The following is a 22,069-nucleotide window of genomic DNA, read 5'->3' as shown; positions in this document are numbered from 1 at the left end:
CCCTCCTCTCTTTCTCCCCCCCCCCCCCCTCTCTCTCTATGCCAACCAGAGCACAAGTCCATCCTCCGAAAACTGTTCTTGTTTGTGTCTTTTTTTCTGAGAAGGAATAACTTCTCACTGAACACGGAAACCTGAGTCTTCAGATAATAATACAATAGTCACCTGCCCACCACTTCCAGAACGTTCTGTTGCTATAAAGAGAATTTGGCCAGTGGTCCCGAGCCTCTGGCCCCAAACAATGTGGCAATAACCGTGAATTGAAGTGGATCCGCTGTTGGTCTGTGTTGTCCACATTCCTCACTTTTGAGGGGAAAGGATATGTGATTGAGAAGAGGATGTTGGTTGATTATACTTTGGCAATCACTGGGGATATTCCAACCTATGACTGTGTGTATCCTCCAACGTGCCCCCTGATTCCTATTGGTTGTCCTCATGCATCTCGACAAGTACCCCCAAAACATGTATTTAGTTATTTTAAAAAATGCTAGCAGATATGAATTATAATTCTTGTGTGGGAAAAAAAATGTATCCATCATATTAAGTTCTTAAATGATAGCCTTGTTTATGTAAAGCTTCACCCTGATGTCACAAGAGTTCGTGTGTGTGTGTGTGTGTGTGCGTGTGTGTGCGTGTGTGTGTGTGTGTGTGTGCGTGTGTGTGTGTGCGTGTGTGTGTGTGTGTGTGTGTGCGTGTGTGCGTGTGTGCATTTCAGCAATCGCTGATAGTGAGTTCATCAGACAGGTCAACCAAGTTAGAGTTCACTTTATTATCAGACAGCAGAGTTAGTGTGTCCGGCAGAGCAGAATAATAGCCTAGTTTAGGTTGTTGAACCCTGAGCGGCGGTAGCCTGTTATCTCCTCGGAGATTATTTTCTATATTCTATTTCTATTCTATTCTGTTATGTTATATTATTATTATTTACAATTTAGGTTACATCGGTTTTATCGACATAGTTTCATTCTACAGGGGCAAGAGGGGCAGCTAAGACGCGTGAACCTGACAGCAGATGTGTGTGTTGACGTTGGCCAATCGCAGTGTGAAATACCCCCGCAGCACAACACAGGTCTGTCCAAAAACACAGAGACACTTGCGTCAGTGGCAGGGTTCGTCTTGTGCCCCAGTGACAAAACGGTGGATGTTTACTTGATTAGAACAGATGATGTTGGGGCTGAGGCTGGGGCTGGGGCTGGGGTTGGGGTTGGGGCTGGGGTTGGGGCTGGGAACTGAGACTGGGGATGGGGATGGGGATGGAGCTGGGGCTGGGGCTGTGTTGAGTCTATGCTTAGACAGAGAGCTTGAGGCCAGTTTGGTGTCTATGTGTTACCAAGACGTTGTAGTTAGTGCACTCAGTTAGCTTGTGTGTTGTTGAATTGTGATGATGAAACCTGAGGAAGAACATTTGTTCAACATTTGTTCCCATCGAGACCGCGGTCTCTTTTACCAGGGAGCCCTCCGTATACACAGTTTACAACCATACATAATACATTACAAACACATTTACAAAACACAATAAAAGAAAAACACACACATTTTCCAACAAAGAAGTCCTCAATCAAAACTGGTTAGGGTATTTCCCTGTGTGAACTCCTCCTCATCTGTGTTATGACTCTGCAGCAGAGATCCAGCACTGTAGTCATAAATAAAAAAATCTTAATATTTCATATTTTCATAATATTTTCTTTGATATAGTCTCTTTTATACATCTACACATTACATACTGTACATAAGATACCTTAACTGTACATAACTCATAACTGTATATACCTCTAAACTACCGTACATGCCTTACTGTACCTATCACTATCATTGTCATGTTTTTTTACATCATGTTCTTATATCACTATTTGCACTTCTGGTTAGATGCTAAACTGCATTTCGTTGTCTAGTACTTGTACTCAATGACAATCAAGTTTAATCTAATCTAATCTAATAAAGTGCGTTCTCTGTTTCTGTCAGACATGGTGGACACTCAGCTTCTGGCGTGGCCAATGGGCTTCAGTCTCACGCCTGTGGACCTGGACGAGCTGGACGACAGCTCTCACTCTCTGGACATGAAGCCCTACTCCACGCTGGACTACACCACTGTCACCGGCACGGCGACCTATGACCCCAGCCCCCCCCCTCAGGGTCACGAGCTAACACACATGGACTACATGTACAAGACCACGGACTACAACTACAAGACCCACGACGGACAAAGTACGCCTACTGCCTACTGCTGTCCGAGTACGAATACAAATCAAACTTTATTTAAAACGCCTCACAGACAGACGTACTCATCGGTGTGTTGATCGTGTGTGGATAACAGGGCAGGCTGGTGGAGGTAGAAATCAGAGGACGTGTGTGTTCGATTCCGTGCATCACGACGAGTCCGTCCTCCGATTTCTACCTCCACCAGCCTCCCCTGGTTGTTAACAATTTAACAACTTTGTTAAACTTTGTTTGTTAAACTTTGTTAAACTTTGTTTGTTAAACTTTGTTGAACTTTGTTCAATGTTATCTGTTTTGTTAGGAACATCACAATATTTACTAGGCCTTTCAATCCGAAATTTGATTAGAAAAATTATTCACAAGAAATATCATTATATTGACATATGAGACATCATTACATTTACATTTACATTTTTGGCATTTAGCAGACGCCTTATTCCAAAGCGACTTACAATCAATACATTTGAATACTAAGCATGTGAATCAGCAGTCCACTATTCGTTGCAGGAAGAGTACTCTAGCTCGGGCCCGGGGCCACTGATAGAAGGAAAAACCTTCTCCCTATTATCGCCTTCTACTAAATGTTTTTTTATTTTTTATTTTTTTTTTTTTTTACTGGAGAAACTGAGAAACAGTACAAGGGGGGCAGTAGAAGTTCTTGGGGACACAGTAGAGGGAAAAGCGGGTGTCTTTAGGAGACATCATATGTTTGATTGTTTGATTGACATCATATGTTTGATTGTCTGATGTCTGTCTTTCTGTGGTTCAGATTCTATCAAGCTTGAGCCGGAGTCGCCCCCTGGGTACTCCGAGAGCAGCCCTCTGTACTCCAAACTGCATGACGACGCGTCCCTCCCCATCCTCAACATCGAGTGCCGTGTGTGCGGAGACAAGGCCTCCGGCTTCCACTATGGCGTCCACGCCTGTGAAGGCTGCAAGGTAAGAACGTTGTTCTTATTTGCCATGCAATCAACTTGTCAGTCAATTGTTGGAATTTGGTATTTTTTTTGCTCTAGGCACAGGGTCAGCCATACTTGGCGTTAAGTGTTAAGGGTTAAGTGTCTTACTCAAGGGCACATGTAGCTCCCTCCTGAGGCAAGGATTGAAACAGCGATCTTCAGATTGCTAGCCGGCCTCTCTAACCTCTAGGCTACCACCTCCCCCGCCTCCCCCCGGTAGCGCAGCTCCAGATTACACCCCCAAAGAGCTACAGAATACACCCCCAAATAGCTACAGTATAAACCCCCAAAGAGCACCAGCGATGTACTCTCTACACTTTGACTCAACTGCTCTCCTTCATTTCTCTCACATCTTTCAGTTTTCACTATCCCTTTAATTTCATGAATGGCCCAACAATTTCATTTCATGAATGCCCCAACAGACAATTAACTGTCTAACCCAGACCCAGACCCGGACCCAGACCCAGACCCAGACCCAGACACAGACACAGACACAGAACCAGACCCAGACCCAGACCCAGACCCAGAACCAGAACCAGACACAGACACAGACACAGACACAGACACAGAACCAGACCCAGACCCAGACACAGACACAGACACAGACACAGAACCAGAACCAGACCCAGACCCAGACACAGACACAGACACAGACACAGAACCAGACCCAGACACAGACACAGAACCAGACCCAGACACAGACACAGACACAGAACCAGACCCAGACACAGACACAGACACAGACACAGAACCAGACCCAGACACAGACCCAGACCCAGACCCAGACCCAGACACAGACCCAGACCCAGACCCAGACCCAGACCCAGACCCAGACCCAGACCCAGAACCAGAACCAGACACAGACCCAGACACAGACCCAGACATCAGACACAGACATCAGACACAGACACAGACACAGACACAGACACAGACACAGACACAGACCCAGAACCAGACCCAGACACAGACACAGACACAGACACAGACACAGACACAGACACAGACACAGACATGGTCAAAAGGTAGCAGATGCAGACAGAGTATTAAAAGAATTGCATGGAATATTCCCCATGTGTCTGTCACTTCAACCACAAGCCTGTGTATTTCCCCCTCAGCAGTGCTGCTGGGCAGTGATGGCCTGTGCTTAACAGAACGATGCAGAGCTACTGTCTTATATAGTAAATAATCACCCTTGTAGGTGGCACACTGACAGAGGTGTGAGGTGTATTTCTCTCTTTCTCTGAAAGAGCTGACACTGTCAGATAAGAACGTGAACGCCCTCAAGAAACCCAGAAAGAGGAGTCAGTCTGTAGTCGATTGATTTGTGGAACAATCTGTGCCACCACAACATCTGGCAGGTTTGTGGTAGCTCTTTTGTTTTATAGTCTGGGTTTAGACGGGGCTTCTTGCCTGGTATTTAGGACATTTTGTGGAACAGTAGACATTGTCTGGTACAGTGCTTCTAAGAGTTCAACACAAGTAGTAAACACCTGCTGTAGATATGTGATGCTTGTTACAGTGGCTCTCGAGTGTTACTGATATGTAATTATCAGGTGATCATTATTTGACCAGATACTTTAGTGGTGCATACCTGGCGAATTCAGATTCAGAAATGCTTTAATCAACGATGGACTGTAAAGTAAAGCACCACCCAGTTGATTAAGAGTATTAGATGATTGTGTTACTGACTTGGTAGGAGAAGAAGAAGATATACTTTTATTGATCCCCTAGGAGAAATTATCTTTTTATCAGCACACACACAGCACAGCAGTACAGCACAACACACTCCTAGTTGCCGGTTACATTGGCTGGCCTCTCTAATCTCTCGGCTACCTGCCGCCCGTAATGTAAGTAGTCATTGTTTAGATGGCTTTCCTGATGACCAGAGGAGTTCTGCCAGATGGAAGGGTCAGCCAACCAGGTTAATACTTTTATTGTTTTAAAACACAAAACATTCTTTATTGAGGCGGAGCCTCAGTCTCTCCCCTTGCTTCCTGTTTTCTAAAAATAATCTTTTAAAACAAAAATCTATCTATTTTTTTTTTATTATCTAAAAATCTAGCTATTTTCGACACTAACCGTTCCAGCCTTCAGCTCAGTAGCAACATCCACCATGCTGTGAGTTGATTGTGCTATTGTCTTAATCACAATGCCACACCTGAAGTTCCTCTTATCAAAAATAAAGCGAGTATGCTCATTAGACAACTCTGTGGACATGCCTTGTATTATATAATATTATTTAAGATTATATTCTGTTCTATTTCATTCTATTCTATTATGTTCTATTCAAATTAATTATATTATATTCTATTCTGTTCTATTCTGTTCTATTCAGTTCTATTCTGTTCTGTTCGCCTGGTATGGTCCTATCAGTTAAGGTCCTGTTCAGGGGAGTAGTTAGAGATATGGAGTTGATATTTCTTCACAGCAGTCACTAATGATCGTCACACGTGACGAGTGTAAAGACTAAGTGTTAAGAGCAGAGAGGCCATGTCCTGATAGTTAACAGCGTAGATAATGCCAAGCCTACAGTATTATGACTCCAAGGGGTTATCAGTCGGTGAAAAATGACCTCTCTGTTGACTTGTGACTTAAAAGGAAAGCATGAATTAACACAACCCTACCTGGCTCAGTTGAATGAGAACTCTTGTGCCTGTTTGCAGTTAATAGTGTCTCTTAGTATTGTCCACGATTTCAACATTTTGACTTTTATACCGATACCAGCTTTAGTGTCATGATTTTGTATTCTTAAACGATATCACACAACCGAAAACAATTCTCTCTCCCATGTCTAACCCTAATCTTAAACCCTAACCCTGCACTGACTGACTGAGGCTGTCATGTGTGTCTGTGTTCCAGGGGTTCTTCCGGAGGACCATACGGTTGAAGCTGGTGTACGACCACTGCGACCTGCACTGCCGCATCCACAAGAAGAGTCGGAACAAATGCCAATACTGCCGCTTCCAGAAGTGCCTGGCGGTGGGCATGTCACACAATGGTGAGAGGCCGGCGCAGGGGCGTCACAGTCAGGGGAGGGAGGCTGGTGACAGTCAGGGGAGGGAGGCTGGTGACAGTCAGGGGAGGCTGGAACGGAATGAGGAATGGCGTCCAACACATGTGTCTGATACCTTCCCTCGTTACGTTCCACGCATTACAACGATTCCATTCCCTGTTCCGTTCCATGCGTCGCAATGAGCCCCGTCCTCTGATTTCTACGTCCCCTGAAGGACATGTGCCCTGGGTATGAACGTGAGACTTGTCTCTCTCTCTGTGTAATATGATCGAATACAACTGATACTGATGAATGAACAGACTATTTATAAAGCTCTTTTCTCACATCAGAGGTGCTGTACATGAATACAAATATTGTTGTTGTTGGGGTGTAGAGTCGGGTCTAGAGTCGGTTGCAGGAAAAAGCTGTTTCATGTTCACCCACCCCCTCCCCCGTCACCACCACTGCCACTCTCTGTCTCTACGGTCTACATGCACCCTGAAACAGAGGCAATCTGCTGCTCTTTCCTCTGCGGTCTTTGAGCTGTGTGTTCGCAGGCCCCGCTACATGTTTACCGGAGCGCACGCTGTCGCTGTTAGAGACGGGCAGGTGAGAGCGCTGCCTGAGGCTGTCGCAAAGTGCCCGTCAATACAGTCAGACAGAAGGCTCGGGGTTAGAAATTCCTCCAGCTCCTAGAAATTACAAACTATTTGGTACCACGGCCTGTTGGTACGACAAAACTCTCCCGGAGCATCTATTTCTGTTCTATTCTATTCTAATATATTATATTATATTATATTATATTATATTATATTACGGTATATTATATTATATTATAATCTATTCTGTTCTATTCTATTATATCATGTTCTATTCTATTCTATAGTGTAGTATTTATTCTATAGTGTTGTATTGTATTCTATAGTGTAGTATTGTATTCTATAGTGTAGTATTGTATTCTATAGTGTTGTATTGTATTCTATAGTGTATTATTGTATTCTATAGTGTAGTATTGTATTCTATAGTGTAGTATTTATTCTATAGTATAGGTTTAAGCCTTCTTTTTATTTACAAAATGTAAATACTGGGAACAGGAGTCCTATTGTTATAAACACATAACACCACACACTCCGCCGACATATTTTAGTTTAACATGCGAGAGTGGCTTGTTTAGGTTAATGAGCATGCAACAATGAATTGGCTCACATTGTTTGCGTCATTGATCGGTTGTCGTGATCGGCGACTAGAAGGCATTATCGGAATTCCCCGATCTCATATTTTTACTGATTACCGGCCGATTCCGATTGCTAGTCGATCGATCAGGGCATCCCTAGTAGTATTTATTCTATAGTGTAGTATTCATTCTATAGTGTAGTGTTGTATTGTATTCTATAGTGTAGTATTTATTATATAGTGTAGTATTTATTCTATAGTGTAGTATTGTGTTCTATACAGTTGTATTGTATTCTATAGTGTTGTATTGTATTGTATGGTGTAGTATTGTATTCTATACAGTTGTATTGTATTCTATAGTGTTGTATTGTATTCTATGGTGTAGTATTGTATTCTATACAGTTGTATTGTATTCTATACAGTTGTATTGTATTCTATAGTGTAGTATTGTGTTCTATACAGTTGTATTGTATTCTATAGTGTTGTATTGTATTGTATGGTGTAGTATTGTAGTCAGTCAGTAGTCAGTCAGACTAGTGCAGGTGTGTCACAGCAGCAGCAGCAGCAGCAGCCGGGTTTGACCTTAATGCTTATCCTCCTGTCATCTGGATCTCACTGGTTTGTTTTGTTTTCCCTACTTTCTATTCTCCTCTGCTTCTCTCTCTCTCTCTCTCTCTCTCTCTCTCTCTCTCTCTCTCTCTCTCTCTCTCTCTCTCTCTCTCTCTCTCTCTCTCTCTCTCTCTCTCTCTCTCTATCTAAACTATACACCCTGTAGTGGTTAGTGAAATATTGACGGAGAGTTTTAGTTGTTTTTTTTTCTGTTTTGTTATCAATGATTCATCCGTCCGTAGAGGCTGGTTGGCCGGCTCCCTGATTGGCTGGTTGGCATCTAATCTGCTGTGTCATGGCCGTTGGCAGTCTGCCCCTGCGTAGGAGTGTTGAACATATATAGGTTTACTAAAGGTGTGAGAGTGATAGCTGAGAGCTGATCACGTATTATGCTGCCACTCAATGCTGCCATTATACAACAGGTTCCAGCATAGTGAACAAGCAGAGTCACGCTAATGTTGACTTCTTCCCATATGAAAAAAAAAAGATTAGTTCATCAAAAGGATTGTGTTAGAAGGGCTGGGGAAAATCAACCATCAGTAGACAGACAGGCGTAGGCGTTCTGTTTTTGTGTCTGAATTTCCAAACATTTTCAGTTTGAAGATAATGACCTAGTTTAAACGTATACGCCTCCCCCCTCTCCCCAGACAGGAGTCTGGTATGGGCATGTTGGTTGTCCTCAGAACCCTGCCATGCCAGGGGGGGGTCAGTGACCACCACTTGTCCTGTAATGGCTGACTATATCAACATCAACGTTACACAACGGTTGTTGGCAAACAATCAATCGCGTAATGGTCACCTTGGCGAAACATCTGTCATTGTGAGACACTCTCAGACACCGCCTGCGCTGACTTTAGGTCACGCCGTCTCGTGAACTCGAGTCACAGTTGACCTTGAAACCTCTTTGTCCTCGTCTCTCTCTATTAACACTTTTATAGCATCGCTGCGTAGTGCTGTACTGTATGTATGATCCCTTGTTTTACCTCTGGATCTCCTCGTTCACCGATCCGCTGTGAAAGATCATCGGATGATTTATGTACATCTGACTTTATTATGGCACTCTGTCTGCCAGCTGGACGCGCCGATGTGAAACGCTGCTGCCTTGTATTTATCCTTGTTACATCCCACATGTGGAGGAAGTGGAGACTTCTCAATGACCGTGAACATGCTGACGTCTGGAGGAGTTTGGAGTTCTAATATATGTGTCTGTGTGTGTGTGTGTGTGTGTGTGTGTGTTGTGTGTGTGTGTGTGTGTGTGTGGTGTGTGTGTGTATGTGTGTGTGTGTGTGTGTGTTGTGTGTCTGTGTCTGTGTCTGTGTCTGTGTGTGTGTGTGTGTGTGTGTGTGTGTGTGTGTGTGTGCGCGCGTGCGTGTGTGTGTGTTGTGTGTTTCCCAGCCATTCGGTTTGGCAGGATGCCCCAGGCGGAGAAGGAGAAGCTGCTGGCGGAGTTCTCCACGGACATGGAGCAGATGCACCCGGAGGCGGCCGACCTGCGCTCGCTGGCCAAGCACCTCTACGAGTCCTATCTCAAGTACTTCCCCCTGACCAAGGCCAAGGCCAGGGCCATCCTCTCAGGGAAGACCGGGGACAGCGCGGTACGTAAGCTAGGCGCAGGCGCACCCCCATCACCATGGCTACCCCCCTCACATATCAGATATCAAATCACATCAAATCACATGTTATTGGTCACATACTGTACCGGTACATGTGATCCTCTGTGGCTGAGTTGGTAGAGCATGGTTAGCGTAACAACCCTTAGATTGTGGGTTCAATTCCCGCTGGGGAAAATGTACGCACTCACTGCAAAGAAGAAGTCGCTTTGGATGAAAACGTCAGCTAAATGGCTTATATATTATTATTATTATTATATTACGTACGTCGCATACAGCTGTACGTGATGGAGTGAAATGCTTTATGAATCTGGCTCCTCCTTGTACAACAACAATCGATAATCAATCGACAGTATGAAAAAACGGTAACTCACAGATAATCGACTAATATTATTCGTAGTTGATCGTTGAGAAAAGCAGCTCTGTCAGCAAAACCAGCTACTGATCTGTGTCATTTACTGTTACATTTACATTTTTGCCATTTAGCAGACGCCTATATCCAAAGCGACTTACAACAAATACACTTGTCTAAGTAGGTGAATCATCTATCCATCAATCGTCCCAAGTAATCTATGCAAAGGTGCCCTTGGCAGTCATAATGCTAGAAGGATTTTTTATATATTTATGTTTTTTGGTTGTTGTTTTTTACAGTAGAGAAACTGTACAGGGGGTAAAGGGGATGAAGAGGTCTTAGCAGGGACAGTTAAGGTGTAGCCTGAAGAGATGGGTCTTTAGTCTACGAAAGATAGGGAGTGACTCTGCAGTCCTGACAGCAGTGAGAAACTCGTTCCACCAGCGGGGTGCCAGGACAGCGAAAACTTGAATCTATTTAGAATTTCAAATCACCTCACTTCTGTTTGGAAGTAGGCGCTAGCATTTGGGTCAATTGAGTCATGAATTTTGCAAACATCGGCATTGGACCAAAACAACACAGTGCTCTCAATTTGAGAATGTTATTCAAATGTATTCTTCCATCGAATAAATTAGAATTATAATTCACCCGAACCCTGTTACACTAGGTACCAGGGGAGGCTGGTGGAGGTAGAAATCGGAGGATGGGCTCATTGTAGTACATGGAATGGAATGAGGAATGCATTACAATGAGCCCATCCTCTGATTTCTACCTCCCCCAACTTCATTAGAATGAGCCCGTCCTCCATCAGCCTCCCCTGATAGGAACTGTGCATAATGACGTGTGTGAAAGAGGACCATAATGGTGGTGTTGAAAGCTCTCTACTACAACAAGAGGAGTGGAAATTCTGGTTTCAGCCACGTGTGTCTAACTGAGAGAGTGGTTTCAGGTTTCTAACACACATACTACTCAGTGATTGATTTGCACTCACACACATTCACACACACAGAGACACATTCTTACACACACAGACACAGTCTCACATTCTCACACACACACACCTTACACATTCTCTTTCTCACACACGCACACACACACACACACACACACACACACACACACACACACACACACACACACACACACACACACACACATACTCGCAATTGCTGTTTATTGTGTATTGTACAGTTTTTTGTCCTTTCATTTTATTTTATCTTATCTCGCTGCGCTGTTGAGAGGAAGCTCGTAATAAGCATGTCATGGTCAACGTAATGAAAAGAAACAGGAAATGACAAAGAGGTGTTTTGTTTGTGTTTAGCAGACTTAGAAATTCTCTGTTTGATGTGTGGTTTCGTAACATATGTAAATGTTTCCATAGAAACACATACAGTAATGTTATATAGCTTTATATAGCTAACGGCTACACTGGATGTTGGCTCGTCTTCGCATGCCCCTTGACGCGTGGAAGTTGTTTCAGAGGAGACACAGCACGATGTCTGAACCCACCCAGGCAGAATACACAGTCCCCGGGCTAGAGATACGTCCAAGGCTGTTACCCATCACCTCCTCTCCCTCTTGTTTTGACTGGTCCTCTCCTACGATACCGGACCGATGATACCGAACAGCTGTCCGTCTCGAAGAATGCAGAAATATTTATGACAAGCTTATAAAAGCAAAACGTCCGTTCTCGATAAACCGTAAGGAAGGACAATATGGATGCTGTAATTTCGTGGACGGCGGCCAGCGTCTGTTCCTACCAGTGTATTTCCAAACAGTGAGCTTGGCTCGATCAAGCAAGTGAAAGCCTCGGTGACATTATAAAAACAAGGCGGCGGGAGACTGTTGCCAAGACAAATGGATCCATGTGCAAGAGCTGTGTTGATTAGGGCGCTGTAATTACAACAGAAGGGAACAGGCATGACTGCACACGTGCTGACGTGTGAGGCCGCCACTGTCAAACTCAGAAGGGATGTGTCTCATGTACATGTTAGGGAATGAGTCTCACACTCTATATAAACCCCTCAAAAAAAGCTTTTTTTGTTGATTATTCCCCCCCTTTAATAATACCAATTGGTATTGTATTTTATATCGTTGGAAAGTCTGATTAGTCACCTTTACAACGAGGTACAACTTGTAAGGATCATGCATTCGTGGAATGTGCAACACAGCTAAACGTGTGGGTAGCGGCCCAAAAATATTTGCCAAAATCCCCTATATTCTTCTGTTGGTATTCACTCTCGTTTTGAACAGAATATTTCCTTTTTTCTTTCTCTCCCTCCTTCGCTTTCTCTCTCTCTCTCCCTCTCTCCCCCTCCCTCTCTCCCTCTCCCCCCCCTCTCTTTCCTTCCCTCTCTCTCACTCAGTGTCAGTGACGGTGTTTGTTTGTCTCCCTGCAGCCCTTCGTCATCCATGACATGAAGTCTCTGACGGAAGGGGAGCAGTTCATCAACTGTAGACAGGTACCCACCCAGGACCAACACTCCCCTGTGGGGACGGGGGTCGGGGGCAGGGTGGGGGTTCCCCAGGAGTCCACGGACGAGATGGAGCTCCGGTTCTTCTACAGCTGCCAGCCCCGCTCGGCCGAGGCGGTCCGAGAGGTCACGGAGTTCGCCAAGAGCATCCCGGGCTTCGTGGGCTTGGACCTGAACGACCAGGTGACCCTGCTGAAGTACGGGGTCATCGAGGTGCTCATCATCATGATGGCGCCGCTCATGAACAAGGACGGGACGCTGATCTCCTACGGGCAGATCTTCATGACGCGGGAGTTCCTCAAGAGCCTGAGGAAGCCCTTCGGCGACATGATGGAACCCAAGTTCGAGTTCTCCGTCAAGTTCAACACGCTGGAGCTGGACGACAGCGACATGGCGCTCTTCCTCGCCGTCATCATCCTCAGCGGAGGTGAGAGGCAGTGGTGGTCGTGATGATGATGATGATGATGATGATGATGATGATGATGATGAGAGATTAGAGATCAGTTAATCAAGTAATTATATTGTACTGTAATGTGGACAGTGTAAAGTAAAGTGTTACCTAGACGGGTCTAGCCGTGACCCAAATCTAGAACCCATAACCCAAAGAGCAAGGAACAATCAAGGAACAAGGGGAAACTCCCTACTAGGAAGAAAATTTGAGGGGAACTAGACTGTCAAAGAAGTGCGAATCTCACACATTTATCTTCAGGCTGTATACTGTAGATAAACACTTACACATCATATTGCATGATTTGAAGTCTAAGTAATGTTTTTATAGTAGCAGCACAGAAACAAACACATGTTCGCCTTTCATAGATATTACTGTCCAGATAGAGTAGATTAGTAGACAGGTAGAGGTAGGTTAGTTAATAGACAGGTAGAGGTAGGTTAAAATCACAGTGATAGCTTACCTTAGGCTTAGGGTGTCCTTGACACTTGGGGTGCCCTTGACACTTGTGTCCGTGTGTCCTTGACATTGCTGATATGGGTTCAAATCGAGGTGTCAGCTACTGTGAAACTACATGAAACAACACGAACAGTTGCTTCGCCTTAATCGTCATGCCCACTTTAGGAAGACATTTATCAGCGTTTGCCAGATGATTATCATGTCATTTTACTGGTGAGCAGTACTGTCCTATCACGACAGTGAGATAAAAGTCCAACCTTCAACCCTGACTCTCTGGGAACGTTTGAATTAAACGTATCTATCAAAAGAGACGTGTGAAACATTAACTTGAATTACAGTGATTACAGTCGGACTACAGTGGCTACAGACGCAAATCTCCTTGTTTCTTTCAGTGCTCCTTCATTTGATAGATAATACGACTTGATTTCCAAGCATAATAACTGAAATGCCTCGATGATGAATGTTTGTTTTTGTAATAGGCGTTAGTGTTGCACTCATTTAAGAAAGAGCTTTTTAAAATGTTCATCCTAGATTCTCATTACTTGCGCAGCGTGGCGTCTCAGAGAGACTCGCTGCATAAATAAATAATACAACACAAAATAAAAAAAACACTTTATCACGACTATGACAGTGCACATAGTTTGTGGTGAAACCCCTCTGAGCTGATGTGTCTCCTCTCCTCTCCTTAAAGTCAAATATTTCCAAACGAACCATCTTGAATGAATGAATGAATGAATGAATGAATGAATGGTCTTTATTTGTCATTGCTACAGTACAGGTACCAAACAACAAAATTTAGGAGGGGTGGCTCCCCTGGTGTTAGGAAAGGGAAAAAAAAAAAAAACTTTTTTAAAAGAATCACAAGAAAGGAAGGAGCTGGTTTACATAAATAAAGGCTATGTACTCTTTAACTATCGAAATCTAAATCTAGATCTAACCTAATCCATTAACCTCTCTCTCTCTCTGCCTCCTCCTCCTGCAGATCGTCCCGGCCTGCTGAACGTGAAGCCCATCGAGCAGCTCCAGGAGACCGTCCTGCACTCCCTGGAGCTGCAGCTGAAGATGAACCATCCCGACTCCCTGCAGCTGTTCGCCAAGGTCCTGCAGAAGATGACGGACATCAGGCAGATCGTCACGGACCACGTCCACCTGCTCCAGCTCCTGAAGAAGACAGAGGTGGACATGTGCTTGCACCCTCTGCTGCAGGAGATCATGAGAGACCTCTACTAGGCCGTCACAGAGAAGAGAGAGAGAGAGGGAGGGGGGTGCTTTTTTGTGAATATACAGTTCCGATGCTAGAAAAGTGACATTGTTGCACCGCAGTTCTGTCGGAAAAAAACAGCTGCAGCAGAGTGCATTGCACTGCACTGTCAGCAGCATGTTCACAAATGTATTTCACTGCAGGGGATACAAGCCGTTTATTTGTTAGGAGATGTCGAATTAATCACCTGTCACGTTGTACCTTACCACAGCGATGTGAGAAATGTGCAAACGCTCTGCAATCAGAATCATTATTGTGCCTTTTGTTAAGCCTTGACATTTCCTGATGGATAGGGACCGACGACACCACTAGAAGCAGAGTGAATTATGCGAAGAATCCGATCGAAGCCTTTCACAGTAGAGAGGGTTCGAGGACTGTGGAGACCCTGGATGCCCCGAGGTTGGTGGAGGCAGAATCCTTACATTGTAATGCACGGAACGGAATGAGGTATTGTGCCGTCAGTGCATTACAATGAGCCCATCCTCCGATTTCTACCTTCACCAGCCTCCACTGATAAACATAGAGAATAGAGATCCAGTATGGACAGAGAGTAGACATTCTCAGTGGTCTTAACGCTGTTGAAAGGGGAAAAGAATATCACTGTGAATATTGCGAGCTGTACATATGATGTTCTGCCGCACATTAAGTCTCCTACGAGGACATAGTTCTCTGCATATAACCACACCTAATGTCCCTTACTGTACGTACGTGAGTTGTAGACATTGTTTCTAACCGACACACAGATAACTGCAGGGTGGCATCAAGATGTCACTGGGTTTAAGCAGCTTTCTCCATATCTAGCTCAGATTGTGGCGCCTGTGAGATACAGATCTGGTTTGACTCTTTGACGCTCCAGAAGTGAGAATGTGAAACCTGCACACATAAGGCCGTCTGCAGTGTATGAGCTCATTGTTTGAGAGAATAAAAAACATGCCATATTGTGCTTGATGAATATTATATTTTTGTAATGATTTGCAAAACTGTTGCATACAATGACTATGTGAAATGAAAGCCCTATCTCAGGCTAAATCTTTGTTTCTTCCGTACTGATGAACATCAAATCTTCTCAGAGTTGAATGTCTTGTTTGACACGGCCAAACTTGTTTTTATTTCAAATAATAGAAGTGTTTAATGATTCTACTTTTTAAAAAATGGATTTGTAACTTTTTTTTTATTGCCAAAACTAAATGTGTATACATGTTTAGATTGTAAAGGGAATGTGAATGGGGTTTAATAGGGTTTGTATTCTGGAGAAACATTGTCAAATTATGTAAATAAATATTTTCTAGAGGTTTTTGTTCCTTTTCATTGTAATCATCCACTAGGATTAGAGATCGAATTTGACCACAATTTAAGGTCTGTGGACATAGATTTGTATTTATTTATTTTCGCTATCCTTCATTTATACATATTAGGGGTAGTGGTAGGGGTAGTGGTGGTCTAGTGGATAGTGAGTTGGACTTGTGATCGGAAGGTTGTGAGTTCAAATCCCGCCTGAAGCCACACCACTACTAGTGTGCCCTTGGGTAAGGCACTTAGCCCTCAGTTACTCCAGGGGGAATGTCCCTGTAATTCGTAATTGTAAGTCGCTTTGGATAAAAGCGTCTGCTAAATGGCAAAATTATTATTATTATAAAATTATTATACAGAGGAAGCACCTTGAGACCAGGGAGTCTTTACCAAGTGTGTCCTGATTACAGAACATATAGACTAGATAATATATATCATCATTATAGATATATATAGACTAGATATATATCATCTAAACACATCACTATTTCCATTCCATTGACATACAGTGTCAGAGAGAAGTTTAATGTCTATAGACACATACATAACATAACGAATACATTACAAGGCATCATACAGTACAGTACATGCCTCATAATGAGTTATAATGAGTTACACATGTGTGTGTGCCTCATAGAACGTGTCACCAAGGTTTTATTCTGGTACTTCTAAGGTGAGCAATAAAAGCTTCCTACTATGTGGAATGCAGTACAAGCCTTCGTGCGACCCAAACATGCAAAGCTATTTTACAGCCATTACATCAACCCTTTATGGCTTGTTTGACCAAACACACCCTGTTGTGCTTGCAACATGTGAACTCCGCTGAACCAACCAGGAGATACTTATCTTATAGCTGAAATATGATTTCCAGCTGGAGACACAAAGGATTTCCTTTTTCAATCGTTACGTTTGAAATATAGGTTATATTAAAGCTAGAAAAAGGATGTAACACTTTATAGTCATGATTTATATATGACTTAATCGTAAAATACTACATAGAGAAAGAATCTGTAGAGAGTCACACAAGGCTACAGGACAGGAGGGCTCAGAAGTTTCAAACCTAAATAATTTGTCTGCAGCCGAATATATAACTGGGTTATATTATAACCAGATAAGACACCAGGTTCAAATGGTTTACACTTCACATGAACTTCAAATGGACAATCTTCTCCCTCAATGAGAGGAGTATTTAATAGATTAAGCCGTTTATTCCGCGCAGTATAAGACAGATAGGCCTGGGAAAGGCGGCTGAGCTGAACAGCACACAGAGGAAGGTGGATCAGATGCTTCTGAAGTGGCCCAATATAGAGGGGGTTTCTCAAGCCACTAAATCATGTGCAGTCGAACAGAGCCAGAACTAGATGTCTATTCTATTCTCCTATGGCCTGGGCGAGAGAGAGGGGGGCGGGAGAGATTAAGATACATAGAGAGAGAGAGAGAGAGAGAGAGAGAGAGAGAGAGAGAGAGAGAGAGAGAGAGAGAGAGAGAGAGAGAGAGAGAGAGAGAGAGAGAACAAGTGAGAGAGAGAGAGAGAGAGAGAACAAGCGAGAGAGAGAGAGAGAGAGAACAAGCGAGAGAGAGAGAGAGAGAGAGAGAACAAGTGAGAGAGAGAGAGAGAGAGAGAACAAGCGAGAGAGAGAGAGAGAGAGAGAGAGAGAGAACAAGCGAGAGAGAGAGAGAGAGAGAGAGACAGAGAGACAGAGAGACAGAGAGAGACAGAGAACAAGAGAGAGAGAGAGAGAGAGAGAACAAGCGAGAGAGAGAGAGAGAGAGACAGATAGAGAGAGAGACAGAGAGACAGATAGAGAGAGAGAGAGACAGAGAGAGACAGAGAGAGAGAACAAGTGAGAGAGAGAGAGAGAACAAGCGAGAGAGAGAGAGAGAGAGAACAAGCAAGAGAGAGAGAGAGAGAGAGAGACAGATAGAGAGACAGAGAGACAGAGAGAGACAGAGAACAAGAGAGAGAGAGAGAGAGAGAGAGAGAGAGAGACAGAGAGAGAGAGAGAGAGAGAGAGAGAGAGAGAGAGAGAGAGAGAGAGAGAGACAGAGAGAGAGAGAGAGACGGGGTTGGCCTGGCCCTAAAAATAAAGTTTAGAGTTGGCAGGTGGGTATTCTGGCAACAAGCCTACTGGCTGTTTTCTATGATGATGATGATTAAATATGTTATTTATGTTGTGTCAGCATATCCTTACTTTGTTAGTAGCCGGTCTCAGCTGACTAGGTCCTGCCAAGATTTTTGAGTGATTCTGCCAAATAATTTTGAAAAGTATATTTTTCCTGTTCTGAAAAGTTCTTAAAGGAATATGTCCAAAGATAGCATTCGGTTAAGGAAGTCATGTTTTTTGTTTTAATAATAGCGTGTTCGTGTTTGTATCCACAAAAGCAGCACTCTCTCTATCTCCTGTGCTGGTTAAACATAGAGCAGGGATTCCAGCATAGTGTGAAGATTGTTGTTTTGTGCCGATGAGCCACACCTGCTGGTGAGTCTGAAATAACCCTCAACTTAAAAGCTCATTATGTTTGTGTCAGTTCTGTACTTGTATAGCCTACCGCATGTCTTAGCTGTCATTTCTATACTGGACGGCTGGACAAACCTACAGCTCTTCTCCACTTTAATTTCTTTTAAATGTATTTTGCCAATTTGATGGCAGCTACTAGATTGAAATCAAGTGCAATACTGAAACACAACTGTGAACATTTCAAACCTGCAAACTGCGACACTTTAAATGAATGTGCAATAACACTATGTGCAATATGACAACCCTCGGGTACATAAGGTTCAGAGATAGGAAATGTTAGAATAGGTATAGCATAGCATAGAGTACAGCACAGTGTTTTATTTGTACAGTATAGTATAGTGGATAGTGTACATAGCCTTTATTTATGTAAACCAGCTCTTTTCCCTTCTTGTTTTTAGTTTTTTTTTTCCTAGCACCATGGGAGCCCCCCCTCCCAAAGTTGTATGGTACCTGTACTATATCAATGACAATAAAGACCATTCATTCATTCATTCATTCATTCAAGAGTAGTAGTGAGTAGCCTTGAGAACCGATGGTTCTCGAGCCTAATGGCCCATCTCCTGTTTCCATAGCTTGAGGCAGCTTGATGTACAAGTACACCCCCTGGACGCTGGTATGTTGCAGGGTCTTACCCCCTATCCAACCCTTGATTCTGAGTGCCAAGCAGGGAGGCATTGGGTACCATTTTTATAGTCGTTGGTATGACTCGGCCGGGGATCGAACTCACAACCTCCCAATCTCAGGGCGGACACTCTAACCGCAAGGTCACTGAGCTGGTAATTTTTATATTAAGAGTAGCTTCCCCAAAAAATCGACCACATTTTGTTGTAAGCTAACCTAACTCCTAAACTAAACCAAACCAAACCAACTAACCACTCTAACTAACCTCAGTTAGCCTAACTATAAGCTAAAAGAAGCAAGCCTAACCAGCCTAAGCTAACCTAAGATATCCTAACTAAGAAGTTGTTGTAATATAATATCTCTCCTGACATTTTGTGATGATTGCATTTGTGCTGACAGCAGACTGCCCACAGAGGCCGTAGGCGGCTTGGTACCGCTTGATTTCTTCCCATTTGACTGGAACACGACATTAAAATGAGTTATGTTCTGGTGTGAAAAGACAACCATGCTAGACAGCTTTTTTCAGGCATTCATGTGTGGCACAAAGCTGAGGAGTGTCTCACACCCTGCAATCACCAGTTATTATTTAGACAAATTGAAATGACACAATTCCTAACTTTCACACTCACTTTTTACGAGCACGCCTAAGCAAATTGCCGTTGGTGGTTATAATGTTTATACAGTAGTACCAACCCCAGTATATGTATGTTATCATTAACACCTACTACTCATAAATCACAGCCATCGAGGCGTATTAAACACTACGACACAGATCACAGCCATAGACACTATGACAAAATAAGTTCATAGCTTGAAATTCCTTCAAGCATATTGAGCTGTTTTGAAATAGGCCTATTGATGGATGTAAGAAAACAACATTTGTTAAGTTAGTCAAAATCATATTCTACAACACTTCCTCACTCAATCCAATGTGTACAAAAATCTCAATCTAATCAGATGGACATAAACATCTAAAATCTAATCTAAAATCTAAAGGAGAAGGAATATTGTCTTCTTGGCCACACAAACTTTTCAAACCCGCCTAATTCTCCAACCAAGTATGCCATCCGCCCACCTACACATTCTCATAAGTGTGTGACCTCTCCCTCAAGCATTGCTTCCTCTGGTAGATCCTTTGTCTCAGAAGTGGATTCTTTCCATCTCATGTCATTGATTCTAACAATGCGCACTGAGATTTTAATAAATTAGTGGCTTTAAATTGTCACTCGAATTGAAACTCTTTGAGTGTTATTGACATAATCACTACGCACATTGACATGGCGTACTGGACAAATCTACAGTTCTTTTCCACTTGAAATATGTGTTGAAAATGAGACCCTAACAATCATGTCTAGGGCGTGTTCTCAATCTCTCCCCATAGACAGATAAATAATTGCCAAACTTATTTCTCTTTTCTTGTGAAATGATGAAGTTGATTGAGAGAGCAGTTCTGAGCCATAACCTTGGGACAAGGCAGAACCCCATTGTTCCAAAACAGCCGCCAGAATCTTCAGAGTCTTTCTATCCAACTCCAGTCTGTGTCCACCCTGTTGGCCTAGGACACCATTATTGAGGATTCGCAGAATTGTATCCTGCAGCTTGATATTAATGAAGTAAGGTGCACATTTCGAACCTTACGAGGTCTCATGGCTAGTCACATGGTCTCATGGTTACTCACCCAGCAAGCATGATTCCAAACCACCTCATCTACATGTGTGAAGAAAGGTCAAAATGACATAATCTCTAGACATCCCTAGAGGACTGCGACACTTAACCTTTGCCCCACTGTCCTTTGCCCTTTTACCAAGGCAATACCCTTGAGTAAGAACTGGCACATGACCGTCCTCTCTGATGAGGTAGCATCGAAATGAATCATTGAAACAATACGGCGATTTGGCAAGAGTTGGAAAGCATTTAGGATGAAATTGCGTCATATTAAACTTGATTTGTAATAAGCGCTATTCCTATTGGCAATCTAAGAGTGGCCAGACTGAAGTAACACCACTTAAACTGATTGATTTCTTTCTGACAGTGTTGGGGAAGCTACTCTGAAAATGGATTCAACTAAATGACTGTTTACTTTACAAGGGAAGAGATTGAACTACACTGAAGTTAACCTTAAGAGAAATATAGTTTGTCAAATTAAAGCTATACTTTTAAAAAGCAGTTCACTACATTGAAACTAGTTGGTCCAAAGATAAAAACAGGTGAGGTGCTGCAAAGTGGGGAGAGGGATAGCAGTGAGGGAATAAATAATGGGGACATCTGAAGTTCAATGGATGGAATAATAGTCATTATTTTATGTCCTGTTTTGTTTTGGAGGGGAAATGTAGTGAGTAGTGACAGTCGCTCACTACACTGTTACATGGAGAAAAAAAGTAGTTATTACTTTTAGTAGTTAGTACTACTTAATTTAGAATTTAGTTCCCCCGAGCTACAGCAAAATGTAGTGAAACGTGTAAAGTAGTTGAGCAACGTGTAGTGGAACTACTGCTCGACAGCATTTCTTGACACTGTTACCATAACAAATTATTTATAAACACCTATGATCTCAAATTTAAAGAATTGGTGGACTTCAAAATGGCACAAGTAATGTATAAAGTAAAAAAATAAGATGCTTCCAGACTGTATCCAGAGACTATTTCAAGTTAGACAGAGTAATTACGAACTCAGAGGAATATGTATGTTTATGAAAACAAAGATTAGAACAAATGCAAAACAAAGATGTAAAGGTGTACAGTTAAAGCAGTAAACTTATGGAATACTTTTGAAAAGGAAATGAAAATGTGTAGTACACTAAAAGGATTTTAAAAATTATTTTAAAATAAGATGATTAACAAGTATAAAACAGAGGTTTAAATATAGTTTTTGTTTGGTATTTTTGAACTTTTGTTGACATGCGTAAGTGACATTTTGTTTGTAAAAGTTTCAATGTTTTGATTATGCATGCATGGGGGGGAAAAAACAACAACAACATGCATGTAACAAGGGTAGGCGCAATAAGCCACGGCTTCAGCCTACACCTTTTTGGTCCTGGTGTTATGAATTGTGACTGTGTAAATGTTTTATATCTGTATTGTGAATTGTATAG

General features: G+C 42.9%; 1 protein-coding gene across 3 annotated transcripts in view; it reads left to right on the top strand.

Annotated features, from left to right (window-relative positions):
* The window catches only part of pparg (peroxisome proliferator-activated receptor gamma), a 29,261-nt gene extending 13,465 nt beyond the window's left edge, over positions 1-15,796 (top strand). For 2 of the 3 annotated variants that reach the window (XM_080545548.1, XM_080545546.1), the window contains 6 exons: positions 1,957-2,226; positions 2,981-3,150; positions 6,030-6,168; positions 9,340-9,539; positions 12,306-12,807; positions 14,270-15,796. In XM_080545548.1, coding sequence (XP_080401674.1) covers positions 1,959-2,226; positions 2,981-3,150; positions 6,030-6,168; positions 9,340-9,539; positions 12,306-12,807; positions 14,270-14,517 — 1,527 coding nt within the window. In that variant the 5' untranslated portion in view covers positions 1,957-1,958 and the 3' untranslated portion in view covers positions 14,518-15,796. The remainder of the gene's footprint in view (positions 1-1,956; positions 2,227-2,980; positions 3,151-6,029; positions 6,169-9,339; positions 9,540-12,305; positions 12,808-14,269) is intronic. The other variant, XM_080545547.1, reaches the window with a different exon arrangement.
* Positions 15,797-22,069: the final 6,273 nt, after the last annotated feature.

The sequence above is a fragment of the Nansenia antarctica genome (assembly GCF_963989245.1).
Source record: "Nansenia antarctica genome assembly, chromosome: 15".
NCBI classification, from domain to species: domain Eukaryota; kingdom Metazoa; phylum Chordata; class Actinopteri; order Argentiniformes; family Microstomatidae; genus Nansenia; species Nansenia antarctica.
This window is presented reverse-complemented; position numbering and strand designations above follow the sequence as displayed.